The 19,227-nt window shown below is 45.3% G+C and overlaps 1 protein-coding gene across 1 annotated transcript in view; it reads right to left on the minus strand.

The window, feature by feature from the left end:
* The window catches only part of LOC146344778 (collagen alpha-6(VI) chain-like), an 81,995-nt gene that overhangs the window by 40,397 nt on the left and 22,371 nt on the right, over positions 1–19,227 (minus strand). Inside the window, exons 8-15 of the mRNA XM_084859815.1 lie at positions 18,441–19,007; positions 17,020–17,363; positions 16,847–16,925; positions 10,560–10,705; positions 6,356–6,448; positions 6,158–6,211; positions 3,762–3,833; positions 3,624–3,650 (exon numbers count right to left, since the gene is read on the minus strand). Coding sequence (XP_084715941.1) covers positions 3,624–3,650; positions 3,762–3,833; positions 6,158–6,211; positions 6,356–6,448; positions 10,560–10,705; positions 16,847–16,925; positions 17,020–17,363; positions 18,441–19,007 — 1,382 coding nt within the window. The remainder of the gene's footprint in view (positions 1–3,623; positions 3,651–3,761; positions 3,834–6,157; positions 6,212–6,355; positions 6,449–10,559; positions 10,706–16,846; positions 16,926–17,019; positions 17,364–18,440; positions 19,008–19,227) is intronic.

Genomic DNA, 19,227 nt, shown 5'->3' on the forward strand with positions numbered 1-19,227 from the left:
CCTAGAGGTTATGTAGTGGAAAAGCAAGAAAGGAAATGCTCTTGTGTAGGGCTCAGATCTCAATTCTGCGATGAAACAGAAAGTTGGTGCAGCCAATTAACAGCTGTATGTAGAAAAGCTCCCAAGGTGTGCATAGGATTGCAGTTGAAAAGCTGCATGGCTGCCACTTTCCCACACTGCTCCCACATCACTCCGAGCAAAGATCTACAACATTTGCTCCTTTGATTAGATCAGCTTGTATGCTTACATGTATTTATTTCACTTACAGCCCACCATCTGGTTGTGTAACCAGAACATAAAAGCATTTTAAAACCAGGAAGGGGAACATGTGGCCCTCCAGATGTTGTTGGACTGCAATTCCCATCAGCACCCCTAGCCAGCATCACCAATCATGAGGGATGATGGGAACTGCAGTCCAACAACATCCGAAAGACCACACTTCCCCCATTCTGCAATCCAATGTTCTCTGGGAATGCATAGGATAGAGGGGATCTCCCTCTCTGTTGCTAGAAAGGTAGGTGTTTCCTTGGGGAAGGAAGTCTGCCATCACAAGCTTCCCCGCTGCAAATGTGGAAATCTCTGCAGCCCTTGCCTCAGTGCTTGAACCTCAGAGATAGGGATGCCGCAGGAGTCCAGTGGACTCCCCCCACCCCCACTCAGCCCCCCGGACGCCACTCCTTGGACCGCCCTGCTGCCGAACCCTGTTTGTCATGTGAGCCGCTGGGTGGCCCACGAACACCTGGTGAGTGGCGCATGGCTGCCCATTCCCTCAGTGAGTCTCCATTTGTGTAAAAATGCCAGCTCGTTCTTTTATGTCAAGGGCCTGTTACACACATGGTGGCCGCAAAGTGCTTTAAAGTAAAGTGACAGGTGCTTGCAGACCGTCCAGTGGCTTGCATGGCGAACAAGGGCGGGCAGGCAGCAGGGGGCCAGTGAGCAGCATAGGAGGTGGACTGGGGCGAGCCCATCCATCCCTACTCAGAGAGGGTAGAAAGGGGCATGCTGGGAATGGATCAGGAGTGGACTCTTCCTCTGACCCAGCCCTGGAGGTGGAGTAGTTAATTTCCTCCCATTGGAACTTGGGGGCAGGGGGGCAGGGAGAGGAAGCCTGATGAGGAAATGAAAGAACAAAGGTTAAAATCTGCTCTCTTCCCTCCTCCATCTTCAGCCCTCCTAGCACATGCCCAGCAGGGCCTAGGAAAAGACCGTTCTTGTGCCACGGATTCTCCCTCCTCCTGCTATACAATTGCTCTGCCCAAATATATGCCTTCCCTGACCTGGTGCTTTCCAGCAGTTGACTGACTGTAACTCCCATCATCCCTGCCCACAGGCCACGTTGGCTAGGATTGATCGGAGATGTAGTCCATCGACCTGTGGAAGGCACCAGGTTAGAGAAAGCTGCTGCCAAGTATAATCAACATTTCTACGCAACCCTTAGAAAAGCAAAGCAAAAGAGCGGCAAGCATACACTTGGTCTCCCTCTGTTCCCAAATGCCTATTGGAAGAAAAAGAAAACCCTTTGCCTGCTTCTTAAAGATTAAAATAAATGTCAGCTAGAAGATCTCACAGGGGAGTATATCCCATAATAGTGACCCAATCCCATAAGAACATGGAAAAAGCCCAGCCAGATTGGACCAAAGTTCCATGAAGTGCAGCATCCTGTTCCCACAGTGGCCACCCAGATGCCCCTGGGAAGCAGGACTTGAGGGCAAGAGCCATTCTCCTGCTGCTGCTCCCCAGGGACGGCCCTTCGGAGGCATATCACCTCCAAATAGGAGGAGGCGTTATAGCCACCTTGACTCAGATATACCAACTATGCCCTTATCTAGACACAGATAGTCCGGGTACAGTTACCCATGCTCTGATCACCTCTCCTCTGGATTACTGCAATGCGTTATATGTGGGGCTGCCTTTGAAAACAGTCCTGAAACTTCAGTTGGTCCAAAACAGGGCAGCGAGATTGTTAACAGGCCATATCATATTATGCCAGCACCCTTCCAGGGAGCTCATTCCACAACTGGGGGGGGGGGCAGTCCATGTCCGGGCCCGATATTAACATTCAAAGCCCTAAATGGCTTGCGGCCAGGTTATCTGAAGGATCGCTTCCTCCCATATGTGCCTGCCCCGACCCTAAGATCATCTTCTGGATTCCTTCTCCAGGAGCCCCTGCCAAAGGAAGTGAGGCAGGTGGCTATCAGGAAGAGGGCCTTCTCTGCTGTGGCACCCTGGTTGAGGAATAAGCTCCCTAGAGAGCCTGGTGCCTATGTTGTACTCCTTTTGGTGCCAGTTGAAGACCTTTTCATTTTTGCAGCATTTTAGTATTTTACCATTCTAGTCTTTTAGCTCTGCTGTTTTAAATCTGTATTTTAAATCTCTGCATTGCTGCTAGGTTTTATTCTGGTTGTACTTTTACACTGTAGTTTTAAGCTTTTATATCTTATATTGTCTTATGCTGTACTTGTGGTTTTAATTTTTGTGAACCGCCCAGAGAGCTTCGGCTATTGGGTGGTATAGAAATGTAATCAATCATCGATCGATCAATAAGAGCCATTGAAACAGACCCATGCTCCATCAATCGGTCTAGCCCCTTCTTAAAGCCATCTAAGTGAATGGCCCTCACCACATCTCATGGCAGAGAAATTCCATACATTACTCATGTGTACTGCAGTGCACTTTCTATAACTGGGTCAACATGGGTGGTCACTCGGGATGGACAAATCTGTCAGTTTCGCTTTCTCCTGCATTCAATTTTCATTTAAATCTTAAATTCTTTGCATGTTTTTAAGACAAAATTTGAGAATTTGGAGTAAGTTCTCATCAAACAACGAACCAAAGGAAATTCTCACCCATCTGCACAGGGCAGATTCAATAGGCACAGCTATTCACAGCATAGAGAGGACCATATTGTACCTTCCTGCCATGTCGCTGTTAAAGAGGAGGAGATTGCCAGTAAAAAGACCCTAATTCAGCACCACAGCACATGGCTATACCCACGAGAATTCAAACCCAGACTTTAAAGAGCGAAGCACTCAAAGCCCTCTGCCCGAATGGACAAGTCCCTCAGTTTTGCTTTCTCACACATTTGATTTCTTCTTCTTTTTTAAGCCTTAAGTCCTTTTCATCATGTTTAGAGAGAATCTGCTAACTTTGGCAAGTCCTTATCTCCATTGGCTACAATGAAGCTGCTGCACAAAGCTGCAAGTTCTTATCAAAAAATGAACCAAACAAAATTCTCACCCTTCTCTAGCGGCCAGCCACTTACTTACTCCATAGTGGCTTTCTTAGATGCTGTTAGTATTCCCTTGGAAGAATGGATTCATATTAGTCCACAGAAGATCATATTTGATAATAATCTCAAAGTGCTATCGCTTCCAGAGATGAAAGATGGAGGGGGAAACAGCCAGTGTTGATTTGGATATGATAACTCATTTAGGACACAATCCTATGCATGTTTAGACAGAAAAAAGTCCTACAATTCCCAGCATGCCCCAACCAGCATGGTTGGCCGGGCATGCTGGGAGTTGCAGGACATTTTTTTGTCTAAACATGCATAGGATTGCCCCCTTAAACTTACTCAGCAAATAAAAATAAACTTCCAATACTTTTAAAGAAAGTCCCTGTACCTTTCGGCCAGTTATTCCTCTTTGCCCCTGAAAAAGATTAGAAAAGCCAATGTAAATGGAATGAACTTTATACACAAGATGATCACAGGGAACATTTTGCTAGAAGTTCAAAGTAATGCATTTGTAGCAGATGCTTACCTTGGGTCCTCTGTCACCTTGGCAACCCATATAGCCTTTATCTCCATCTGGTCCTGGCAAACCTCTTGGACCCTGATAACAACAGCATGATTGTGAAAATGAATGACAATTAAGAAAGGGAGGAATATAGGACCATAAGACATAGGAAGCTGCCTTATTCTGTGCCAGACCATTGTTCCACTTAGCCCAGTATTGTCAACACTGATTGGCAGCAGCTCTCCACACAGCTCTAGGATTCTTTCCTAGCCCTATCTGGAGAAGCTGGGGATTGAACCTGAGACATCCTGCATGCAAAGCAGGTGGTCTCCCACTGAGCGACGGCCCACTCTACACAGAGGAAAGATTTATGTATTTCTCAGGGAAAGGCCATGGGTGATTTTAAACATCTCCATGAAACCACTGGGAAAGGTCATTCCCAAGTCTGAGCTAGGCTGTCACCAACACACACACAGCTCTACCTCTCATTTCCATCCACTAATCCCAGGAGGCAGTGGGAACCTTGCACTGGTGTCTTAAGACAGTTCTAGTGTGGATAGTTGCAAGCAAGATGCAACTTAATCCAGATAAGATGGAAGTGCTTTTGGTTGGGAAGATCACAGATTTGGAAAGGGGGTTGCAGTGGGTTATTGATGGGGTTGTACTCTCCCTGAAGAAAATGTACAATCTGGGGTTTCTCCTGGACCCAGTGGTCTTTATGGCAGTGCAGGTGTTGCTCAGGAGCACTCCGCTTGCCTCTCCATGTGTGACCCTCTCTAGTGAAATCAGTTCTAGTCTCAATCACATGGGGGGGGGTGAAAAGAAAAGGCTCCCCAAAACTCAGGGGGTAGATTTCTCAAAATTGGGGTGGGGCTTACCTTATCTTACTTTAGACAGAGTAAACTGGTTGAGGGTTTCTCCTTTTTCTTTTTGTACTCCTCAAAAAAAGGATGGGACCCTTGAGCCATCTCATCTAAACTAAGGTAAACAAAGTCCCCACATCTGAAAAATTCTAGGAAATTCATCCCCCCAGAGCAGCCAAATCTCTCTTGCTGCCCCCTTTCTCAGGGGAGAAATAGCTCCACAAAAGATGGGGAGTATTCAGCAGGCACTAGTTTTAATCTGATACTGGAGTTGTTCTTGTTTTAATTGTTATTGTACTGATTTTAATATTTTCAATTGTCTATCTGGAAGTTGCCTTGTGAGGACTCACCCTAAAAGTTGGGGGGGAGGATGAGAAAATAACAGTGATAATGATGCTATTTCATCATCTTCTTCATCAACACAGATGTGAGCTGATGCAGGGAGCTGGTATAACACAGTGGCTAAGAATGTGAGCTAGAAAGTATCTCACCCATGACCCCTGCCATCCATCCCTAGTACACACCCAGTAGAAATGTTTGACTGTTTTTCTTGGAACAGCAGACACTACCTTCCCTTTTCACCATTTCAAAACTATCTTTGACTTTCCCTTAAGTTTCAGAACAGGTTTGCCATGTGGCATGGGGAGACCTCCTGTTTCAGCAACACAAGTCTAAAGTTCCTTCAGATAGCTGTGCTGAATTATTTTTTTGTATGTGTGGGTGTCTGTATTTTCCATTCTCATCCAGTCTGATGGAAAAGAAATTGCTTGTTAAAGATTCAGAGGAAACAAAATTTTCTCCAAAATTCTCATGCATGTGGTTCAATTATGAGGTGGCCAAAGGCAAACGTGAGAGTGTCCTATCTTTCATAGTACAATCATCTCTCCGGTGGTCTTTCCAGGTGCCCATACTTCAGTTAAAGCCAAGGGGAAGACATCGTGAGTGTAGTGTTCTTGTATGGGTCCCTTGTGCAACTACTCACGTGATTGCGCACCTCTCTGTTGACCACACACCACAGCTGACTTCCAGAGAACAGTTGAACAACAGGTAACAAATACAACTGGCACAGATGCTCACAAATACACGACTGACTGACTGGAGGAGAAGAACACAGAAATAAAGTCCTACTCACTGAGTTATGGGAGGAATGGTGGCTTCAGCCAATCTCCTTTTAACCCTTCACAGACCATATACCACAATGAGGTAGCTCCTCCCATGGGGCTTTTTCAGATCATGAAGTGTGGACTGCTGGGGGAGACCACAGAACAGAGATGTGCAATAGAAAGAAAGAAAACACACTGCACCCATGGCCACCTCTCAGCAATGAATGAGGCAAGCTCAAAAACATCACCAAAGCACCCTGAGAATAAGGCAGAAAAATGGGACCTCTTTCACAGGGGAAGAAAATCTCTAGGAAATTGAGATGGGGGAGGCAGATTTTGGCACAGCACTACTTTTTGGGCATACAAGTCGTTACATGTTCTTTGGATCTTGGCTATAGTTTTGAAATGGTCCTTTATCAGATCAGAAATGTATAATTGTAACTTAAAAGCGTACAGGTTCCCCTTCATCTCCTAAATGTCCTGGACTTCCTTTAACACCTCGAAGACCCTGAAATTAAGATTAAGAAGAACGATTAAAATCAAATGTTGTTTTTCAAGCATGTGCAACTATGAGAACTTTTCTCTTTTCAACACTTGCATTGTGTCTCCCTGATTAAAATCCATATACAGGATGATAGTCTATTATCCTTACCTCCATCCCATGTCTTCCTTGGTCTCCAACTTCTCCGTCTTCACCAATACATTTGCAATACACACAGCAACATGTTCGTTCAGCAATGTTGGTCTTAGCAAGAAGAGAATGATAAGTACAGTCACTCAAAGTTTTGTAACCTACTTATACAGGACTACTATATCAATGTGACACAATAACATGAGTTCTCTGCTTGGTTCTTAATTATTGTATGTACTTAAGTATGTACTACTGTCAACTATTGTCAGATTTCTAACATTTTGGCACCAATTTAAAGAAAGTTGGTCATGCTATGGAAACGAACAAGTCAAGAGTGCTTTTTTAGAGAAATTTTCTAGAAAAACACCCTAACTTGCTTGTTGACATCCACTGTAGAATTGCCAACCATTGTTCATTCACTTTTTATGGGGCTTCCACATGATGAAAGAGAATGATATCAGGGATGCTTCTGAAGGAGAAAGTGTTATAGTAATGAGTGACTACTATTACCCTCACATAGACTGGATAAATGCATGTTTTGGTCATGAAAAAGAGGTAACATTTCTAGATATCCTAAATGACTGAGTTCTAGCACAGTCGGTCATGGAGCCGGCAAAAGGGGAGACTATCTTGGACTTAATCCTAAATGGTCCCTATGACCTTGTGCAAGATGCGAGTGTTGTTGAACCAGCTGGAAACAGCAACCACAGTACTATCAAGTTTAATTAATATGTAAGTGGAAAATTACCAAGGAAGTCCCATACAGTCATACTTGACTTCAGAAGAGGAAACTTCTCAAAAATAAGGGGACTGGTAAAAAGGTAGTTGAAAGGGAAAGTCAAGAGGATCAAATCTTTCCAGAACTCTTGGGGGTTACTCCAAACCACAATAATAGAAGCTGAGCTAGAATGTATACCATGGATCAAAAAGGTTACCACAAAATCCAAATATGTATGGTTAACAAGCAGTGTCAAGGAAGCTATTAGAGAGAGAGGAACAGCTTCCTTCAGTAAATGGAAGTTCTATCCAGACAAGAACAAAAAGGAACACAGACTTGCACCAAAAAAATTCAAGCAGATAATAAGGGATGCAAACATGGATTTAGAGGAGCATGTCACTAATAACATAACATTAAGAGCATCCATTAAAAATGCTTTAAATACATCAAAAGCAGGAAATCAGCTAGGGAGGCAGCTGGACTGTTGGATGACAAGGGAGTTAAAGGTGTATTAAAGAGGTTCCAAAGAATTATTTGTTATTGTCAAATAATTGCATTGCAGCATTTTTTGTGTTGTTTTCCCAGTTTTTTTTCCATGTCTTATTATTTATGGTGAATTTTTGCTATAAAATGAGTTGCAACAGTACGGTCAAAACTTTGAGACTTTTAAGGGGACTGCTCCCTTATTTGAAAGGTACCTGTTTGCAGGTTCAACCCATTTTATTGCTGCTCCATTCAGCACATCTAGGTGAATAGCACTGAAGTGCCCTTTATTTGCCCCTTATTTTGCGCACTTTTATTCCCTGGGCAGGGGTTTAAATTACTGTTTTCCTTCCATTCCCCCCCCCCCCACATCTCATTTTTTTTCTTGTAAAGTGAATAGCAAACAAGGCTTTCAATTAACACTGGAAAGGATCTTTTCTGAATAAAACATTTCTGAGTAAACATTATAGGAGGATATTGGCTATAGGGAAGGGCACTGCTAGATAATGTAACACTATGTTATGTGGTGTGTGGAACCCACAACTTCATTCCACTAAATGTGGGAAGGCAATGCCTCAGCAACATTAAAGGGCTTTAGCTTGGAAGCAGCCTTAGTTGCAACTGATTTACCGAGCAATCTTAAGAGGGAGGGGTCGGGAAAAACCAAGGTGGAGGCACCACCTTTTCCTATGCCCTGCCGACTCATAACCACAGGCCAGAAGGTGGGAGGGGCACTGCTTTATTCTTTTTTAATTGGCCTTAAAATTAAGGCCAATTAAAAATTAAATTAATTAAGGCCAATTGTTGTTTTAAATAAATCTCTCCCATTACTCCCAGTTTCAGGGATGGTGTAGTTCCCCTCCCCCCTTATTCCAGTTGTGTGCTGGAAAAACAGGAGGACTTTATATCCCGTAGACACCTCCAACATACCTCCTGCTGCGGATCATTCCACAGCTGCAGATAGGAGGGTTTGCTAGTTCAAGACCTCTCTCTCCCTGCCCTTGGAGAGGGGGATCTGAAAAGTCCTATGGCCCCTGGGACAATAGGATTGCACCCTTAATTCCCATTGATTTAAATAAGCTTGACCAATTTACTCCAGATTCGAGCTTTGTAATCTTATGCACACTTACCTGACAGTAAGACCCATGGGACATCCTGGGATTTCATTCTGAGCAAGCATATATAGGATTGGTGTAAATGTAAGTATTAGGGCTGTGCACAGACCCCCCCCCCCCGCTTCACTTTGGACTGATTCGGACCCAACCCGCTTCAACTCGGATCTGAATCCAAAGTGAGATTCGGACATCTGAATCACCTATTTTTCATGTTTCCCATTGATTTGCATCATGGGAAAACACAAATGGCCATAACCTTTTCAGTTTTCATGATACATGTGCTAGGTGCAGGTGAAATTTGATTTTTTCAACAAAAACTCTCAAAGCAGGGAGCTACAACTTTTCACTGGTTACACAGAAGCGCATGACATTTGGGGAACTCTCAGCCCCCTGGAGGGGATCCCACATGCCAAAGTTTAGACAGTTTGGCCCAGTAGTTTCTGTGCTAGGTGCAGGTGAAATGTGCTGTTCTCAGAAACTCAAACCAAACTCAGAAGGGATGATAATCAGAGAAGTTAGGTTTTTAAGTGGAGGAGGTCACTATCCCTAATCTCTGCTGTACATTTCTTTGAAGTGCAAATCTTCCCTGGTACTACTTCCTATTCAGGTTCACAGTGGACGATCTTGGGCTCTCTTTGGCTGAACATGGAATACACACGTGACTTGGCAGGCAGACTGGCAGAGCAGTTTGTGTAGTAATGTGCTTTTTTGTTTTAGCACACACAAAATGAATATTTGTATTTATTTTATATTAATACTTTTTATTTTTATTAGCCACACCACAGCTGCAAAAGTTCAGAGAGACAAAAATGATGCAAGTTAACTGAAGGAACTGAGATTGTAGCAAGTGCATGTCGCTATCCATTGTATGTTTATATATGCAGCTGGTGATCTCTGCTGTAGGTTTCAATGACTTCAGGCTGTCAGTGGTCTTGTCTGACAGAGGCAGGAGGAACAGCAAGCAACCCTGCCAGGCGGGCACATTGCATTGAACTTAGAGCAATGGCAGTGGCCTTATCTGAGAAGAGGAAGCAAGACACAGCAGCCCTGCCAGGCAGGAACTGTGGTAGTTCTAGAGCTAATACATGGCAATGAGCAGTGACCTCATTCTATCTGGAAGAGCGGCCTGGGGCTGCAAACAAATCAACAATGCCCTGCCCACCAGGGCATGTTAGAGAAGAGTGGTCAGAAATGGATCAACAGTGCCTTGAAAGAGGACAGTGTCTAGCCCACCAGGGCATATTATTCTTGAAAATAATTAAGAAGGGTAGGCAGGGTGGGGGGGAGTGAAAGAACAACCCAAGAAGAAGCTAACTAATACAGTAAACATTTGTTTTTCAATTAATAATCTAGAAAAGAAAGAAGAGTTGAGTGGAGAAGGACTGGGTAGGAAAGAATAAGAAGAAGCTGCACACACACCCTCCAGATCTAACCAAAGTTAACAAACACACCCAATGAACCCCCTAGCATTCACTCTCGTGCTATGAACAAATGCAGGCTTTCGCCAAAATATATACATTATCCTCCCCCCTCCTCCACCACTGTCACTAACTGGACACTGCTGGGTTAAGTTCAGCCATTCTCTAAAACCCACTCCCTCCTCCTCCTCTCACCTTCCCGCCTCCCTCCTCCTCCCCTTCCCTGATCTTTCACAGGTTGATACATTTTGGAGACAGGCTGTCTGAGCTGCTCAGAACGCATCAGAAGAGCTCCAAATATATGAGGCAGGCTGAGGCGCCTTATAAGTGACCCACTTCACTTTGGGGCGCCTCGGTGCTGTTCTGATCTGCCTCATATCACAGCAAGGCACCTCAGAATCAACCTTCTTTGCCTCATGATTTGGGCTTCGGACTGAAGCAGTGCACAGCCCTAGTAAATATGTACCTCAGCACTTCAGTGAGTTACTTACCACATGTTTGAACAATTGACTGGCAATATTTCTCATGCCAATATTCAGCTGTGTCTTGTATCCATATCCTTTCCCAAATTCAATATACTGAAGGTCATTAAAATTTGAAGCTCCTTCCAGAACAACAGTTATTAGCGCATCCAGTCCTGTTTAAAGTGATGATTATTATTTGTAAGTATATCACCAAGAACTTAAAAAGTCAACACAATTTCTTTAGCATATTCTAATTTAGGGTTTTTAGATGACCATGTAAAAACTGAGGAGCAACTACATCTTAAAAAAAAAAAAAGGACGTTGCGAAGCAATCTGACATGCACCTATGTAACCTAAATCTGTGAGGGTATAGCACCTTCCTCCACATTTTACTCCAGAATAAATACTGATTCTGTCCCAGAAAGCTTCGGTTGAGAGGGCAGTGAGAAGGGGAAATAAGTCAGAATTCCACAATTTCCACCTGTCATGTTTAACTCATAGTATCTAGAAGCCCCACTAGATGTGATGGGGCAGCCACTTGTATTTATAACTATAGAATGTATTACTACAGAATCTAGTATAGATTAATAAAGGACAGCATTATGAAACTGCTAGTGATATGACTATGAGTCCTTTATGCAAAATACTGGAAGAAGCCAAACATACCCAATGTGTATTAGAATGGATTACAGAATTATCGGATTGTGCTGCAATAGCTAAATTATCTAGTTTTGCAAGAAAAACATGAAAAATTAGAATAACTACACTATTAATTGGTCACAATTTATCACCTTATTCAAATCAAATGCTATATATCCCAATTTACATCTTTGTTTTGAAATACTATGAAGTTTATGCGACAGTAACCCCTGCAAAAGATGCGCTCTCTCTCTCTCTCTCTCTCTCTCCCTCCCCCCCCCCCATACACACACACCTCTTGGATTACTTATTTTTTATCTGTTTGTATAGATTTTTCTCTCTCTTTTCTTTTAAGAGTAATGTTTAATCTGAGACCTGATTAACTGTATTATTGACATCCCTTTTTATTTCTTTTTTGTTTGCATTTCCTTTTTTCTTATTATAACAATGTAATCCTAGTACTTTATATTAATGATTTAGGGCACAATCCTATGCATGCTGGCTGGGGAATGCTGGGAGCTGTAGGACTTTTTCTGTCTAAATATGCATAGGATTGAGCCCTTAGGAAGTTATGTTACTGTTAGGTTTCAGGGCTGTGTGTACTCTGGTTGGTGAAATGAACCGAATAAAGTTAGTAAAAGATGTATTCCATTTTCTTGCAAAAACAAATAAAGCATGAAACTAGAAATAAATGTGGACAAGGGACAGGAGGGAAACTTGCAGGCTCCACTTTACCTCCCTGTGTTTGGCTGCTTTAAGCAATTTCTCTTGCTCTTTTCGTATGTTAGAGCCCAGCTCAGAAAAAAGTTGCTTAAAGCAGTAGAGTGCAGTGAGGTCATGTAGGGGAGGGGAATGAATTTTCATGTAAGAAGTCCACACACACACTAAATGTGAATGGGGCAAACACATGGATGGCTTCTCCATCACATCGAATTTGGCCTAGAAAGTGGAATAATAGTCATATCCTGAAGGGATACATGTGCAACATAAGATCTTTATCTCAACTGTCTGAGGAACCAGACTCCAGGCTTTCCCCAGACCTTCAAGATATGCTGGCCAAAAGTGCGTCTATAACTTTCACTCATATTTGCACCTCTTCCCTCCCTCCTGGCTTTTCTGTTTCCTGACTCTTGAATGCCAAAGAAGCCCTAATTCATTTGCCATTCAGGGCCAAAACAGACATGATTTTAAATCCATATCTAGCAGCTACATCCTTTTTTTTGCATCTTTACTTTAGAGTAGGTGCAGGGGTGGTGATCCACATCAGAACCCTACCTTGGGAGGTAGGGAGTCTTTTAAGGTCTGGATTGAGCCCCTTGTGCCTACTCTAGAGTAAAAATGAAAAGCACATAGCTGCTAGATACAAATGTAAAGTAACGTCTGTTTTGGCCCTGAGAAGTCTTATTATTATTGTTATTATTAAATTTATTAATCGCCCATCTGGCTGGTCACCCAGCCACTCTGGGCGATGTACAGCGTACAATAAAACAGTTTATAACAATAAAATTCTACAGTAAAGACATTTTCTAAAATACCCTAACCCACCCCAAATGCCTGCCTGAACAACCACGTTTTTAATGCATGACGGAAGCTCATTAAAGAGGGGGCATGGCGGAGTTCCCTAGGGAGGGAGTTCCACAGAGTGGGGGCCACCATAGAGAAGGCCCTCTCCCTTGTCCCCACCAGTCTAGCTGTCCTGGCTGATGGGACAGAGAGAAGGCCATCCGAGGCTGATCTTGTTGAGCAGCCTGTCTGGTGTTGCTGGAGGCGCTCCTTAAGATAGGCTGGGCCGGAACCATATAGGGTTTTAAAGGACAAAACCAACACCTTGAATTTGGCCCGGAAAACAACTGGTAACCAGTGCAACTCCTTCAGCACTGGAGTGATGTGATCTCGCAGGCGGTTGCCTTTAATCAGGCGAGCTGCCATGTTCTGCACCAGCTGCAGCTTCCGAACCATCTTCAAAGGTAACCCCACGTAGAGCGCATTACAGTAGTCTAAACGAGAGGAGACCAGGGCAGGTACTACCGATGGGAGCAGATGGTCGGGAAGGAAGGGGCACAGCCGCCATATCAGATGGAGTTGATACAGCACTGTCCGGCTCACAGCTGACACTTGAGCCTCCATGGACAGCTGAGAGTCCAAAATGACCCCCAGGCTGCGGACCTGGTCTTTCAAGGGTAGCCGTACCCCATTCAACACCAGGTCAGCATCCCCCAGCCTCCTCTTGTCTCCCACCAAAAGTACCTCGGTCTTGTCAGGGTTCAGCTTCAGCTTATTCCTCTCCATCCAGCCACTCACCATCTCCAGACATTTGGACAGGGATTCTACAGCCAACCTTGGTGAAGATTTGAACGAGAGGTAGAGCTGCATGTCATCTGCATATTGATGACACCACACCCCAAGCCTCGTGATGATAGCCCCCAGCGGCTTCACATAGATGTTAAATAGCATTGGGGAGAGGATGGAACCCTGTGGCACCCCACAAGTGAGTGGCCACAGGTCCAAAACCTCCTCTCCCAGTGCTACCCTCTGGTACCTGCTGGAGAGGAAGGACCGGAACCACCGCAATACGGTGTCTCCAATGCCCAACCCCTCCAGGCAGTCCAGGAGGATACCGTGGTCAACGGTATCAAAAGCCGCTGAGAGGTCGAGGAGAGCAAGGAAGGAGCATTCACCCCTATCCAGAGCCCTCCTCATATCATCTACCAAGGCGACCAAGGCCGTTTCTGTCCCATGCCCAAGCCTGAAGCCCGACTGAAATGGGTCTAGATAATCAGTTTCTTCCAAGTGTGCCTTCAACTGCATCGCCACCACTCACTCAATCACCTTGCCCCAAAATGGCAGATTTGAGACTGGGTGAAAGTTGTTCAGAACTTGAGGATCCAAGGAGGGCTTCTTTAAGAGCGGTCTTATCACTGCCTCCTTGAGGGCTGATGGCATCACTCCCTCCTCAAGGAAGGCATTCACCACCACCCTGATCCCCTCACCCAGTCTCTCTCTGCAGCCCATAATGAGCCAAGATGGGCAAGGATCAAGTAAGCAGGTGGTCGGCCTTACAGATGAAAGCACCTTGTCCACTTCATCATGAGGAAGAAGCTGGAACCGATCCCACAAAACCGGTTTGTCACAGGCCACCTCTTGCTCACTAACTGTATCCACAGCATGCAGAGTAACACACCTAATCTGATCAATTTTATCTGCAAAGTGCCTTGCCAAGCCCTCACAGGAGGCCTTAGAATGCTCCAGTGGTTCCAGAGCCACTGGACCGACCAGGCTCCGGACCACTTGGAACAGCCTCCTGGGACAGCACTCTGCAGACGCGATAGAGGTAGCATAATATTCCTTTTTTGCTGCCTTCACCGCCACGTGATAGGCTGAAGATATAGATCTAGCCCGTGTCTGATCGTTAGGGATGTCAGAGAATTTCTTCACGAATCTCCGGGGGGGTGAATGCCAACGGATTCAGCCCCCCGAAATTGGTGAAGAAACGGTCCGCCACCCCCCCGCCACCCTCCCCCCCGGGATGGCACTTACCTTCGGCGAATGTCCCTCGTACGGGCAGCTCCCGGAGGCGGTTCGGTGGCATTGCAGCGGCAGCCGGTCTTCCTACCGGCTGCCTCCACTGCCATTTCCAAGTGAAAAAAAACACAACAACAACAAACATGATAGGCTAAGTAAAGATTTACGTAGCCTATCACGGCTAGATTTTAAAAAAACACCGTGATAGGCTGCGTAAATCCTTACGTAGCCTATCACAGCTGACTTTGGGGGGAAAAAAAGCGCGTACGCAAATGGCGGCGCCCATGGGCGCTGCAATTTGCATACGCATTTTTCTTTTCTTTTTCCAAAGTCAGCCGTGATAGGCTACGTAAGGATTTACATAGCCTATCACGGCTGACTGCAGGGACACAAACGGTGGCAGCTACGGCCGCCGCCATTTGCGTCCCGGCAGGAGATGGGATTCGCGGCCGGGGAGACGGGGCGCTCCCCCCCGGCCAGAATTTCGGCGGGGAGGGACGGGGTGCCTCCCCCCCGGCCAGAATTTCATGGGGAGAAATGGAGCGCCTCCCCCCCACAGCGAAGCAAGCTTCGGGATCAGGTAAGTGACTTTCGTCCATCCCTACAGTGACCGTCTTTGGAGTGAGACTTCCACCACCGGCGCTCTAGCCATCTCACCTCCTGTTTCAGAGCTCGTAACTAGGGTTGGCGGAGAATTTCTCCCCGAAACTTGGGGGGCCAAGCGCCAACGTGTTCGGCCCCCCGAACAAGTTTCGGGGAGAAATTCTCCGCATCCCCCCGCCCCCCGCACCCCCCCGGGACGGGACTTACCTTTCCCGAATGTCCCTCCCGGCGGCGGGTCCCGGCGGCGGTTCGTCGGGTCTTCGTCAGGGGCGGGGGCGGCAGCCGATCTTTCGACCGGCTGCCGCCACCGCCATTCCAATAAAACTAAAAAAAAAAAAAAACGCCCCCATGATAGGCTACGTGACGATTAACGTAGCCTATCACAGCTAGATCTGCAAAGTCAGCCATGATAGGCTACGTAAATCGTCACTTTACTTTAAAAAAGTAAACGCTATTTGCGTTGCCCTTATTTTCGCCGTAGTCTACGTAAAGATTTACGTAGACTACAGGGACCAAATAGGGAACGTGAATGGCGGCTCCCTATGGGGGCCGCCATTTGTGTACACGCTTTTTTTTTTTTTTAAAGTCACCCGTGATAGGCTACGTGACGATTTACGTAGCCTATCATGGCTGACTTTGCAGATCTAGCCATGATAGGCTACGTTAATTGTCACGTAGCCTATCACGGGGGCGTTTTTTTTTTTTTAACTTTTAATTTCGCGGCCGGGCGAGGCGAGGCGCCTCCCCCCCGGCCTGAATTTCGGCCAGGCGAGGCGGGAAGCCTCCCCCCCCGGCCTGAACTTCGGAGGGAGAGCAGCGAAGCGCCTCCCCCCCACCGCGAAAAGCTGCGAGACCAGGTAAGTGGGTTTCGTGCACCCGTACTCGTAACCGTGGATTGAACCATGGTGCAGTCCAAGCCCTGTTCAGGGGGAGAGGGCGTTTCGGAACCACCTGATCTAATGACCCAGTGATTGCGGGCATTCCATCCACCTACCAGGGTCTTGACCAAGTGGCCATTGGCGTGATCCAGAGAATCCCCAAGCGCGTTCAGGAATCTATTCGGATCCATAAGACGCCTGGAGCGGACCATTTTAATGGGTCCTCCACCCCCGCGGAGGGGTTGTGGAACCGAGAAGTCCAACGTCACCAGACAGTGATCTGACCATGACAAGGGGGGGTGGATATACCCCCGACTTCCAGATCACTCCCCGCTTCTCCAGAAACAAACACAAGGTCTAGTGCATGACCGGCTACATGGGTGGGCCCAGTTAGAATATGGTGCAGCTCCCAGGAAGCCATGGTCTCCATGAAGTCCCGAGGTGCTCCTGTGAGGATGGCCTCCGAATATACGTTGATGTCCCCCAACACCAATAAGTTAGGGGACTGTACATGCACATCAGAGACCACTTCAAGCACCTCGGCCAGGGAGTGAGTCGTGCAGCGGGGTGGACGGTACACAAGCAGAATCCCCAGACTGCCCTTCAGGCCCAACCAACATATCAAGTCTTGCAATATGAAATATTATTGATTTCATCAAGCTCATAATGTACCCCTTTTCCTGAGTTCTTCTGATTTATGTTCCAGGACTCCTATGCTGTCATCCAAGCCATCCGAAAATACAAGTACCACCTACAGAAAGTTAGAACAATTGTTTATGGAACTGTTAAAATTACATCATATATTGTTGGCTCTGAGTGCATGAGGATGAACCTAGAGCACTTACCTTTCTTCGATTTGCAGATTTGACTTGGAATGTTTCCCAAAGGGAATCCAAGAAGGCTACATTCAGGTGAGATGCATTCTGGATGGCTGTGCCCACAAGACTGTTCAAAAGCTTTTCACTGTCAATGTGGAACTTGGATGTCACAGCTGGATCGGTATTTTTCACTTTCAATGCCACACTGGTTTGTGACTGTGATCCCGCATTACAGCTCACATTAGTTAAGGATGTGAGGGCATTCATAATTTGAGGAAGGTAGGTTTCCAGCTGGGACTGCCCATGGAATACATAGTCACCTTGACTTTGTGAGGAGACATCTATTCCCACAACAATATCCATGAAGCATGCTATTTTTTTGAGAGGAAAATAGCACCAATTACTACACACAACTGATAGTGGAAAAACTGGGAGTGGGGGAGGAAGTGAAATAAGTGAAAGACAGGAGGTGAAGGATATGAATTAAGACTTAAAATCACTGGGGATCCCAAAACCTTAAAAGGAGGACCAAGGAACAACTAATACCCAAGGACCTCAAATTAGACTGGATGGTGGAATCTTTCATTACTCTAAACCAGTCATTACCAAATATGGCAACAGGTTTTGCAAATGTTTCTTGAGAGATACTGAACTACATTGTCAAGCTGTTATCAGTGAATCACACTTTTGCTAGAGATAATAGTATTCAGCTTCATTCAGTGCTCCTCCCAATTAAAACATTTATAGATGGCTCACTTTGGACATTCACCAATGTCCATCTGTACTGGCCCCGGGAGTGTAGCCAAGTCATTTGTAGTGTTAGGGGGGCCTAGAGATCCATAATGCTTGCTTAAGTTCATTATTGTTGCAATTCCCTTGCTAGTAAGCCTCTGAGCATGTGAAGATGATTCAAAGGGCCGATAGCGCAGCCTAGCACATTCCATACTAATGAGTGAGAATGTTATCAAGCACTCTGCCTTGGAAGCGAAGTTTGTTTACAGGTGGCTGTGCTGAGAACCAAGTGCTGTTAGTTTATGCCAGGAATGAACGCTAGGGGGTGCTTGCTGCTGTTATACTGCTAACATGTATTGTATAAAACCCATTTCATAGAATAGAATAGTAGAGTCATAGAATAGTAGGGTTGGAAGGGGCCTACAAGAAGCTGTCTGATCCAACCACCGGGTACGCCTGTGTGCTGTAAGTTACCCAATAAAGTCTCCTTGTAAGTAAACCTTGGAATCTGATTTATCACTATCTTGGCACCTCTAACCTAAGAGTTCAATGCCCACGGCTGGGGCAACACACCATCTTTATAACTTATGGGTCAAGGATCAGGTTTGTGTAAATTTGTGACTGGATGGAGGGATGGACATATGCCCCACTTTTCTCAAAGCCCCAAGAATTGGGGAATACCGAACTACATGAATGCTTGAAGTGAGAATACTTACTTGTTTTATCTTCTTCCTCACAAATATCATCAACTAGTCTTTTTTTAATTACCTTCAGTTCGCTGAAATTATCAACTGTGTATTTCCTGTCTGAAGAGCCAGCTATCTGACTAAGCTGCAAATGGTCAATTCTCCCTACTCCTATGGCATATATGTCAACACCTTTCTTTCTCAGATCTTCTGCTGCTTTAACAACTTTATCATGTGATCGGCCATCTGTGATCACCAGCAAAATCTGTTGGATGTTTTCATTTATTCTGCTGCCACCTTCTGGTGTAAAGTAGTGCTTCACCCTCTCAATAGCTGCACCAATGAATGTCTGAAGTCCTTCCATCTGTCTAATGCGTCCAATTTGAGTTTCAAGTTCTGATTTGTGTGGGAAAATATTCAGGCTGAATTCCTTCTGGTACCGGTCACTGTACTGAGCAATACCAACTTTTACATTGTGACCAGTGTCAAATGGGTGAACCACATCTTGCAAAAAGGTCTTCATCTTAGTAAAGTCACTGTCACTTATACTGTTAGACCCATCAATCAGGAATACCAAATCTGCTGGAATTCCACATTCTGCAAAGGAGCAGAAAAAAGAAGAATGAACTTGACTACAAAGACAAGCACATCTCAAGAAATCATGAGGGAAGATGAACAAACAATGCATCTTGGGGAATAATATAATAACACAGGCTAGCTTTAATAGTTCTGCTTGTGTTTCAGCTCATTTTCTTATGCGCTAGGAATGGACAAACCTGTCTCTTTTGCTCTTTATAATGTTCACTTTTTTTTCAAG

The sequence above is a fragment of the Heloderma suspectum genome, chromosome 5, assembly GCF_057233095.1.
Source record: "Heloderma suspectum isolate Gila_16-S chromosome 5, 16-S_ref, whole genome shotgun sequence".
In the NCBI taxonomy this organism is placed as follows: Eukaryota; Metazoa; Chordata; class Lepidosauria; order Squamata; family Helodermatidae; genus Heloderma; species Heloderma suspectum.